General features: G+C 26.2%; 1 protein-coding gene across 1 annotated transcript; it reads left to right on the top strand.

Moving 5' to 3' along the window:
- The first annotated feature begins 1,585 nt into the window (after positions 1-1,585).
- Positions 1,586-11,066, top strand: LOC103570873 (ionotropic receptor 25a). The gene is made up of 15 exons (XM_008548758.2): positions 1,586-1,719; positions 1,828-1,983; positions 2,585-2,955; positions 3,581-3,772; positions 3,899-4,075; positions 4,907-5,101; positions 5,182-5,403; positions 7,476-7,575; positions 7,686-7,863; positions 8,296-8,479; positions 8,554-8,675; positions 8,752-8,899; positions 10,127-10,296; positions 10,383-10,504; positions 10,763-11,066. The coding sequence occupies exons 1-15, from the start codon at positions 1,638-1,640 to the stop codon at positions 11,035-11,037; spliced, it is 2,694 nt and encodes an 897-aa protein (XP_008546980.2). The 5' UTR covers positions 1,586-1,637; the 3' UTR covers positions 11,038-11,066.
- The last annotated feature ends 677 nt before the right edge of the window (positions 11,067-11,743 follow it).

Below are 11,743 nucleotides of genomic sequence, written 5' to 3'. Positions count from 1 at the left end.
ATGCCTCCCGCTATTCTATCTGAGGAATATTCAAATGGATTAATATCACCTCTCTTTCCAGTGAATCCGTGAATTATTGTATCGAGCATGAGTTTGAGGCAATGGTGCATCACTTAAGTACTTTAATCTCTACAATGTTTTCTCGAGCATGGAAATTAATCAACCTCAATGTATATTGTACTCACCGGTGTGAAAATATATATATTGCTTTATCCATCGCGCATTTTAAAAATATATATATTTTTTTTTTTTACAATTATTCGAGCTGCGAATACCGATCGTTAACTTTTAGTGACGATATCTCAATAAATATATAAAATAAGTATACGTTGTTTGTGCTCACTGAAAAGTTCATTTAATTTCCTACAATTTTTAACTCTTTGTAAATATCCCTAGAGCCAATGGTTCAAAAGTTAGAGCCCCTTGACCAATAAAATATTATTTGAGCCCAAGATCGGTATTTTATAAAACTTTAAACGCCTGTAACTTTAAAACTATCGATCCCACCAACTTTTTTATGAAATTAAAATATGTAGATAATTAAATTAGCTTTCCAACGAGCATATTAAAAGTATAATTATCTCAACTCCTTCCACAGTATCAGCAATTTTATTTTATCTAATTAATCCGCGGATTATCGACATAAAAAATGTTAATTATTAACTTGACTCGGCAAGATCTCTCTGAATATATAAAAAGAGTCGCGGGTACTTGTAGTCACTGAAACCAAAATAAAATCTTACCCTTGAGTACCTACATACAATATTTTTTAAAGACATTCCCATATATTTCCATAAATATATAAATATATACCCATATATACATATATTTTCTTCCACAGAAAGATAGAGGACCGCGTGCCCTTTCATACGAGTACCAACATGCCATATTTATTTTTAATAACTCACTAAATTTACATACATTTATATATATATCAACATATACTCAAATACTCATAAAAAATAAATATAGCTTGTTGGTATTCATTTGAAAGCTCATCGGACGCTCGTTAAAATGAATCTATACACGTCATATTTTACATACATTTATATACATATATATCAACATATACTAGAAATACTCATAAAAAATAAATACAGCTTGTTGGTATTCATTTGAAAGCTCATCGAACGCTCGTTAAAATGAATATATACACGTCATATTTTTTATATATAAAATTCCAAGTTTACTAATTTTTGAAATTATCACCCCACCCCGGGGATTTTTTTTAACAATCAACAATCAATATCCCAACCGAGTCATGATAAATAAATATCTAAATTGGGACAATTTTGCCTCTCAATAAATAATTTATCAGTCATGTCATTTTACTGTCAAGTTACCTCATATATTATTGTACTCATTCCTCATATTCTTTAGTTTTCCTTCTTCCTTTCTTTTGTATTACTCCTACTTACTACTTTTCTACAATCATAAGCAAATATATACATATATATAAAGGAATATATATGATTGTATCAAATTAAATGTCAAAGCGCAAGCGTCATAATCATTATTTCCTATGTACGATTCAATTTCTTCAGCTCACGTTTGTTATTACACTAGATGTTTAGATTCAAGTTAACTTATTTACTTATGTGTTAGTGTAAATAAATATATGAGTAATAAATTAAAAAATGTCTAAAATCGGTATTAAGTTTATTTTTACTGGCCTATATTTATTTAATTATATTTTGGCACAGGAAGTTATTAAAATGAGTAAGAATTTTTTTTTTTTATTTATTTAAGGAAATTAGAAAATTTTTTTTTTACTAAAGAGAAAATAATAAAATAAATAATTAATTAATTAATTATAAAAATTTTTAGTGGTGGTGATAGAAAATACTGATAGACATATATTTCATTTAATGAATAATATTTTACCTGAAGCTGAAAAAGCTGCAGGTGGAAATGATATAGTAAAAGTTGATGTGGAAAAAGTTGAGTTAGATCGGAATAATGTCACGGAAAGTTTAAATCAAGGTAATTAATTTTTTAAATTCATTTTTCATATATATATATATTTTCAAATATATATATATATATATATATATATATATATATACTACTCACATATATATATTTGGATAGAGAATTCAATGCCCTTTAAAATGAGTACCCACAAGTGATACTTATTTTTACTTTTAAATTGACATATATGTAGATATATATAAATATATAAATATATGTTAAAAATAAGTATAGCTTGTTGGTACTCATTTTAAAGGGAATTTTATGAACTTTTTGATAAACGTAAGCAAAATTTAATTATTTACAATATTTCTCATATATATATAGATATATATTATTTAAAAATTAAAAATAATAAATTTCTCGCTCTAACCATCTGAGTCGCCGTTTTATCTATTACTTTCGTAACTATTCACCTTGTGACCGTGAGCTTCTTAATTTAAGATGAGTGCTGGCATCTATATTTTTTTTTAAATACTAATCGAAGTTATATTTATATATAAAATTCTATTTGATCTAAACCTAGTGATGTGGGTACTTATTCCACCGGAAATGACCTCCTTACCATGACCCAACCATTAAAAATCCTTAAAAAAAAAAATTTCTATTCTAGCGTGCGCTGTTTTGTCTCGTGGAATCGCAATAGCTCTCGACATGACGCACACAGGCTGGGACAAGCTACGGGAAATAATCGCCAACAACTCAATAATATACCTAAGATCCGACGGCAGTATAATACCTTTTATCCAAGCCACCGATGAATTTCTAAAGAAAAAAAACGCAACGGACTTTGCGTTGATTTTTGAAAATCCATTGGATGTTGATCCAGCGCTCTATTACTTACTAGGCGCCTCAACTCTTCGACTTGTGATAATAGACAATTTAAACAATGCCTCGATAAGCAAAATCCATGATATGAAACCTCAGCCATCTTATTATATGATTTATTCCAGCACCAAGGGAATGGAAAAGTTATTCCAAGCAGTAATTTATATATTTTTTTTTATTGTTCATTCAACGCCCTTTCAAATGAGTACCCACAAGCCATATTTATTTTAAAGATTTTCATATATTTATATATATCAATATATATATGGAATAAATAATTAAAAATAAACGTGGCTTGTGGGTACTCATTTTAAAGGGCGTTTAATTTTATATCTTTATATATATACCATATATACATAAATTCATATTTACATATATTGATATATATAAATATATATATTTTAAAAATTTTTTTTATTAACTGTCAAATGGATTTACTTATAATTGTTTAGACACTAATTATAAAAAAAAAAAAAAAAAAAAAAAATTCAAAGTACGCGACCAGGATTCGAACCTTCGACTCTCTAGTTACAATCGAAATTTTTTCTATTGACTTTAAATGAATATTCTGGCTAAACTATCAAGTTTATGAAAAAAATTAAAGAGACACTTTTTGTAGCCAATAAAATTTCCTACAAAATTAGTCCTGTTCATTTTTTCTGTATCTTCAATACTTCATCTGTAATTTACAGATTCGCTATGGGATACTGAAAAATCGCAGGCAGCGCGAGCCGAAGGTTCAGTTTCCATTTTATTTAACGATTTGTTTTTTTTTTCTAAGGCTGTAGACGGTAATTTAGTCACAAGATCCGGTGTGTGGAATTTAGTTTTCACGGACATGGACTACAAACAATTTCGTTACATTAAAGGGCCCGATATACTGAACCATAATATCGGAATTTTTTCAATGAATTCTACTGTGTGCTGTACACCATTAGAAAAAATAATTTGTGAATGCCCACCAGATTTCAAGGCTCGTATCAATTGCTTTTATAAAATTTCCTTTTGCCCGCGAATTTCAAAATTTTTTTAAAATTTCCATACTTCGTAGCTCGGAGCAAAATTTACAGGATTCAAAATAAAAAAATTTTTTTTTTAGATTTTCGATCAGTACCTACAAGTTTTAATGAAACAATTAGTAGCAACATTCGTTAAAATAAATAGTGAAAATGGACCTAAGGTGAGGTCAATTAAAGGACAGTGTCCATTAGTAGAAAGACCGGCGGAAGAAGATAAAATAATTGAAATATTTAAGGATGCGATAATAGAAGTTACGGTAAGTCATATTTAAATATATGAAAAAATATATTTCACTGTTTGCGGTTCGCAAACTTTTTTTTTAAATTTTCAAATTTTGGCGGGAAATTTAAATTTTTTCGGGTGACAAATTCAGACTTTTTCGGGTGGTCCATCATACCCCGGAATCTTGTATCGCTTTGAAATTTGTAAATATATCAAAGATAAAAATATGACGATTATAAAAAAAATTTTTGACTAATTTTTGAGGGGATCCATTGGGCCCCGGTTTTTTTTACGGTTAAAAAATAAATTTTTTTTTTTTTACTATATGGTATAGTAAAATTACAACACGGGTTAGTAGTAATTGATGACGCAAGGTTTGTAAATTTAACATAGAGGGTTAGTAAAATTCACAATGTCGTCGTCTACTGTATCAGGAGCACATGAAAGTGTAAGAGTCGGCATTGGCGGGAATAATAAATTTTTTTTAAATATTTGAATTTTTCGCGCTTTTAAATTTGAATTTAAATATTCGGTTCGAAATTCAGATATAAAATTTTTATTTGATAATTATAAAAAATTTCGATTTTTTGGAAAATTAGAAAATTTACGAATAATTTGAAAATTTACGTAATTCAAATTTTACGATTAAATCAAACTTACAAAACAATTTTAATTTTCGAATAATTAAAATTATTCGAATTTTTTGAATACTTACACATAATTCGAAAAATCAATTTTTTTTAAAAAAATTTTAGATTTGATCATAAATCAAATAAAATTTATTTGAATTCAAAAATTTCTTATAATTTAAAATTTTTGTTTTTTATATACTCGTTAAATAATTAATAAATTAAATAAATTAAAGGAAGCAGATCCACTACATCCATTAGAATATATGCCAAAATCATCAATAGTTGTTCATGAATGTCTTATAGACATTGAAATATTAGAAAATGGTACACTAAATTTATTAGCGGAATGGACTAAAGACACAATTGCTCCAGCAGCTGGACAAGTTATTGCTGCTAGTCAGCCACATTTTCGTATTGGAACGACGGCGGTAAGTTCAAAATTTCTATTTTTTTTTTTTTTTTTTTTTTTTTTTTTTTTTTTGGAAAAAAAAAAAATCTAATTATTTAGTCTATACCATGGGTTACTCTTCATACTGACCCACGCACCGGAGAAGTTCTGCGGGACGCGAATAACAATTTAATGGCGGAGGGCTACTGCATTGACTTTATCCGGGAGCTGTCTAAGAAAATGCAATTTACTTATGAACTGGTCGTGCCGAAAGACAGAAAATTTGGAGATAAACTTCCTGATGGACAGTGGACGGGTCTCGTTGGTGATTTGGCCACTCGTGTAAGTTAATTATTTAATTTTAGTAATGAAAATTACGAATTCATTAATTTTTTTTTCTTTTAAATATGGGCTTGTGGGTACTCGTTCCAGAGGATTTTTCATTTTTAATTTATCCCCGTAAAAAAAAAATTTCAAAATTTCAAAATTGAAATTTTGGAAAATTTGATATTATCAAAACCTAGTCATGTGGGTACTCATTCTAGACTAAATTTAATTTTCTGTCCCATGAAATCTAAAAAAATAAAAAATTTCAAAATTTCAAAATTCAAATTTTGATAAATTTGAAATTATCAAAACCTAGTCATGTGGGTACTCATTCTAGAGTAAATTTGATTTTCTAACCCATGAAATCTAAAAGAATAAAAAAATTTCAAAATTTCAAAATTCAAATTTTGATAAATTTGAAATTATCAAAACCTAGTCATGTGGGTACTCATTCAAGAGTAAATTTGATTTTCTAACCCATGAAATCTAAAAGAATAAAAAAATTTCAAAATTTCAAAATTCAAATTTTGATAAATTTGAAATTATCAAAACCGAGTCATGTGGGTACTCATTCTAAAGTAAAATTAATTTCCTCTCCAGCAATCTAAGAAAAAAAAACCGCAAAAATTCAAATTTGAAAAAAATCATTTTTTTCAAAAATAAAAAATTTCCAAATGGTCAGAACCTAGTCATGTGACTACTCATTCCACGGCATTTTCAATTCTGCCTTCACCTATGCTGTTACATTTACCGTAAACCTTCACCTCAACAAGACTATTATTTCCCTCTGAAAATTGCTACCTATACTCTTCAATTATAGAATCAATAATCGCTTAACTTCATATTAATTTTCAATATTCATTATTTAAACTCGTCGTAAGTTAATAACATACAATTAATAACGTTCGATATCAAAACATGATATTAAGAAAAAAATATATATATACATATATACATATATATAAGACAAAGAAAAATAAATAGCCTTCATTTTATCGATTGTATTGTATAACTAAACTAAACTAAGTATATACTACACACGCTCATATATATATATATATATTCTCTTGAGTATATATTCTTATACTTTCATATACTCCTGATACAGTAGACGACGACATTGTGAATTTTACTAACCCTCTGTGTTAAATTTACAAATCTGGTGTCATAATTATTACTAACCCGTATTGTAAATTTTACTATACCGTATAGTAAAAAAAAATTTATATATATATATATATATGAATTAAAATACGATTTATATTTAGTCCGTTGGCTTTTCATGTTTCCCTGATACTCGAAGCGTCAAATATGACCGAGTTTGATAAATTTTACAGTATATATATAGATATATATGACATGATGACTTTGACTAATTAGTTTTTTATTGTCATTATTTATATACAGAATAAAATTATTATGAAAAAAAATGTTCAATAACATTGAAATAGAATTTTAATAAATAATTTACATATACTTCAATAACATTATAAATTTTTGTATTATAAAATTTTCAAAATGCCGTCAGTCATTTAAAAATACATGTATACATGTGTAGTTCGAAAAATATAATAGATAATTATATTTTGCTTGCATTAAATGAAAAAGTTATGAAATTCCCTGTAAAATGAGTACCAACAAGCCATATTCATATATTTATATGTATATGTCAAAATATATATATATATATTAAATAAGTAAAAATAAGTATGGCTTGTGGGTACTCATTTTATAGCCCATTAAATTCTCTATTTATATATATATGTATACATACATATATTTATATACATATATATATATATATATATAACAGAAAATATAGTAGAATGTATAGTATACTCCTGAATAGTCATAAACTCCTGATAAAAATATCAGAAATCAACTAAATGATTTGATAAATTCAAGAAAATCTTTTTAGTTAAATCTACTTAGTATATATATATATATATATAATATTTATCTAAAAATAAATTCAAATATTAAAAAAAAAAAAAATATTGAAACTATAAATTTTTTCATTCCAAAAATATAATAAAAAATAAATTTTCAAATAAAAAAAAAATAATGATAGTTATTAAAATTTATAGAGAACAGATATCGCAATAGCGTCATTGACAATGACGTCAGAACGTGAAGAAGTAATCGATTTTGTGGCGCCTTATTTTGAACAATCTGGTATTTTAATAGGTAACATTTTTTTTCTATGTTATTATTATTATCATTATTATTAATAATAATTAGAATTTTTAGTACCAAGTGATTAATGACGAATGATTGAGTTACATTTTTTTTTAAAGTTATGAGAAAGCCGGTCAAGGAAACGTCACTGTTCAAATTTATGACGGTACTAAAATATCAAGTTTGGCTGAGTATCGTTGGGGCGATAGTTGCGACAGCAATTATGATTTGGATATTAGATAAATATTCACCTTACAGTGCTAGTAATAATAAACAACTTTATCCCTATCCTTGCAGGTAATTTTTATTATTATTATATTTTTTTTTCATATATTAAAATTCAGAAATTAGAGCTAAATTGATTTGTCACTTATCTAAATCCTTTAAAAAATAGGGGTTTCTAAATTCAAAAATTACTATATGTTAATTTTTTAATTAAAAAAAAATTAGTTAATCAAAATATAGTCATGTGGGTACTCATTCCAGAGGAAATTCAATAATAAACACGATTTAAGATATTAAAACGAAAAAAAAATTTTTTTTTCAAAAATCAATTTTTTAATTTTTTCAAAAAATTAGTTACTCGAAATATAGTCATGTGGGTACTCATTCCAGAGGAAATCCCTTCCTGTACCCACCCCAGCTATCAATTTTCTCCCTAAAATTATCAAACTCGAAACCTAAACCATCAGCGCCTCTGGCAAAATTGAATTAAAATTTATTTTACAGAGAATTTACACTCAAAGAAAGTTTCTGGTTCGCCCTGACATCATTCACACCCCAAGGGGGTGGTGAGGCACCAAAAGCCCTATCTAGCCGAGTTTTAGTTGCCGCTTACTGGTTATTTGTTGTCCTCATGCTCGCAACATTTACCGCTAATCTAGCTGCGTTTTTAACCGTCGAAAGGATGCAAGTACGTAAACTCCCCCTGTTATTCTCTCTAACTTTTTAGATAATTTAAAAAATTTTATTCAAAAAAAATTTCAGGTGCCTGTGCAATCATTAGAACAATTAGCGCGACAATCTAAAATAAATTACACAGTTGTAAATAATTCTAATGCCTACCAATATTTTAGCAATATGAAAAATGCCGAAGATAAACTTTATAAGTATATATTTGCTGTTTTTTTTTTTACTAAGTAATTACTCTGTTAATTAATTTATTAATTTTTTGAATTTAAATAGAGTATGGAAGGAAATAACTTTAAACAGTACAAGTGATCAAACAGAATATAGAGTTTGGGATTACCCGATAAAAGAACAATATGGACATATTTTTCAAACTATTAAGACGGTTGGTACTGTTGCTAATGCCAGTGAAGGTTTTTTAAAGGTTTGTACAGAACTTCTCTAGTTTGTATTTTATTATATATAACAGGGTGTATCCGAAAAAAATTTTTTTTTCTCGGAAACAGGTTCAAAAGCTTCATTTAGATATAAAAATACACCTGTGAAAATTAGAGCTCTTGATATTAATATTATCTAAATTAAATCTATTTAAATCGAAAATCTTTAGAAGAAAAAAAAATTTATATATATATTATTACATATATATAAATATATGTGATTAAATATATATATAAATAAATATAAAATATAATTACCTGTAAAATGAGTACCCACAAGCCATATTTATATTTAATTATTCAATTCATATATATTTTAATATATATTAATATATGAATGTATGAAAAATAAATGTAGCTTGTGGGTACTCATTTGAAAAGGCATCAAATTTTCTATCTTTCTATACTCTTGTAAAATTGTTAACTTGAAAAAAAATTTATATATATTTTATTACATATATATAAATATATGTGAATAAACATATATATAAATAAATATAAAATAAAATTACCTGTAAAATGAGTACCCACAAGCCATACTTATTTTTAATTATTCAATTCATATATATTTTAATATATATTAATATATGAATGTATGAAAAATAAATGTAGCTTGTGGGTATTCATTTGAAAAGGCATCAAATTTTCTATCTTTCTATACTCTTGTAAAATTGTTAACTTGAAAAAAAATTTATATATATTTTATTACATATATATAAATATATGTGAATAAACATATACATAAATAAATATAAAATAAAATTACCTGTAAAATGAGTACCCACAAGCCATATTTATTTTTAATTATTCAATTCATATATATTTTAATATATATTAATATATGAATGTATGAAAAATAAATGTAGCTTGTGGGTACTCATTTGAAAGGGCATCAAATTTTCTATCTTTCTATATTCTTGTAAAATTGTTAACTTGAAAAAAAATTTATATATATTTTGTTACATATATATAAATATATGTGAATAAACATATATATAAATAAATATAAAATAAAATTACCTGTAAAATGAGTACCCACAAGCCATATTTATTTTTAATTATTCAATTCATATATATTTTAATATATATTAATATATGAATGTATGAAAAATAAATGTAGCTTGTGGGTACTCATTTGAAAGGGCATTAAATTTTCTATCTTTCTATACTCTTGTAAAATTGTTAACTTGAAAAAAAAATTTTTTTTGTAACAGGTTTTGGATAGTACAAAAGCTGAGTTTGCGTTCATACATGACTCGGCGGAAATTCAGTACCAAGTAACGAAGGATTGCAATTTAACAGAAATTGGTGAAATTTTTGCGGAGCAGCCTTACGCAGTTGCAGTGCAACAGGGCAGTCATTTACAAGAAGAGATAAGTCGAGCGTAATTATTCCTAAATTTATTTAATTAATTGTAAATAAATAATTATTGTTTTTTTTTTTTTTCAATAATTATTTCGAAATAAATAGAATTTTAGATTTACAAAAAGACAGATTTTTTGAAAATTTATCCGCTAAATATTGGAACACATCTTTGAAAGACAAGTGTCCGACTTCGAATGAAAATGAAGGGATCACTTTAGAAAGCTTGGGTAATTTTTTTTTTACTGATAAATAAAAATAATTTTTTTTATCGTAAAGTAGACAAAATTTCCTGTAGAATGAGTACCCACAACAATATATTTAAATTAAGTCATTTTTTAACAATTTGGCCGCGGTCATGCGCAAATTGAAAGTTGACATCAACTTTTTAAAAATATATCGATGTGGGTACTCAAATTACAGGAAATTTCGTCACTAATTCAACTGTCATAATTATTTTTTTTTTTACTTGCATAAAAAAATTTTAGGTGGAGTATTTATCGCAACATTATTTGGTCTCGCACTGGCAATGATAACACTAGGAATAGAAGTACTGTATCATCGACGTAAAAATAATTTAAATGATGACAAAGCACAGGAAGCCAATAAGTCTGTTAAAAAAATACCATCGAAATTAATAAAACCAAAACTACATCAATTCAAACCTGCACCGACTGTCGCGTTTATTGGACGGAATCGCGGGCTTAGATCCCGAGTTTCTCATATCTCAGTTTATCCCAAAACTTTTCCGTATAAAGATTAATTTCTTTTTATTGCTGACACATATTTTAATATTTATTAGTTTTCTCACTCATATTTATTTATGTACATTATATTAATAAATAGTACGAAAAAATAATGATATTTTGTAAAAATAATGTTAATTAATTCAAATAAATATTCTAATATTAATAAAATTACTAGAAATTTTATAAATTTTCAAAAAATTCCGGGTTTTTTTATCGGGATTAATCATGAAGTGAGTACTCATTAAAAAGGTAATTTTCTAGTAATTAGTCATGGAATTTCCTGTATTTTGAGTACTGACATCACTAAATTTAAGTCCAGAAAAAAAAGTCAAAAAAAAAAAAAAAGAAAAATTGATACTGAAGTCGTGTTCTTTATAAATTTTCCTTTCATTTGAGTACCCACATCAATATATTTGAATCAACTCGCGGTCAATTCGCGGGTGGCCGCGGCTTTTTGAATAAGACGTGACTTTATTTAAATATATTGTTGTTGGTACTCATTTTACAGGAAATTTTCTCTACTTTAAGAATATCAAATTTGTTTTGTCAAAAAAAAAATATTTTGAAAAAAATTTCTTATAAAAAAATGAAAAAATTGAAATTTTCGGTTTGCTGAACTTTGGCTTCGATTTGTGACTTAAATATTGCAGATACGACAAAAATGTACTGATATAAAGTTGTAGGAAATTAAATTCTCTATAAAAAAGAATATGATGATCT

The sequence above is a fragment of the Microplitis demolitor genome, chromosome 4 (genome assembly GCF_026212275.2).
Source record: "Microplitis demolitor isolate Queensland-Clemson2020A chromosome 4, iyMicDemo2.1a, whole genome shotgun sequence".
In the NCBI taxonomy this organism is placed as follows: Eukaryota; Metazoa; Arthropoda; class Insecta; order Hymenoptera; family Braconidae; genus Microplitis; species Microplitis demolitor.
Note: the sequence above shows the minus strand (reverse complement) of the source record. Positions and strands in the feature narration are given on the sequence as shown.

Coding starts and splice junctions, on each gene's coding strand:
- LOC103570873 (XM_008548758.2), top strand. CDS start 1,638: ATGTCTAAAATCGGTATTAAGTTTATTTTTACTGGCCTATATTTATTT. Junction 5,404..7,475: donor TTGGTGATTTGGCCACTCGT/GTAAGTTAATTA, acceptor TAAAATTTATAG/AGAACAGATATCGCAATAGC. Junction 10,505..10,762: donor GATCACTTTAGAAAGCTTGG/GTAATTTTTTTT, acceptor AAAAAATTTTAG/GTGGAGTATTTATCGCAACA.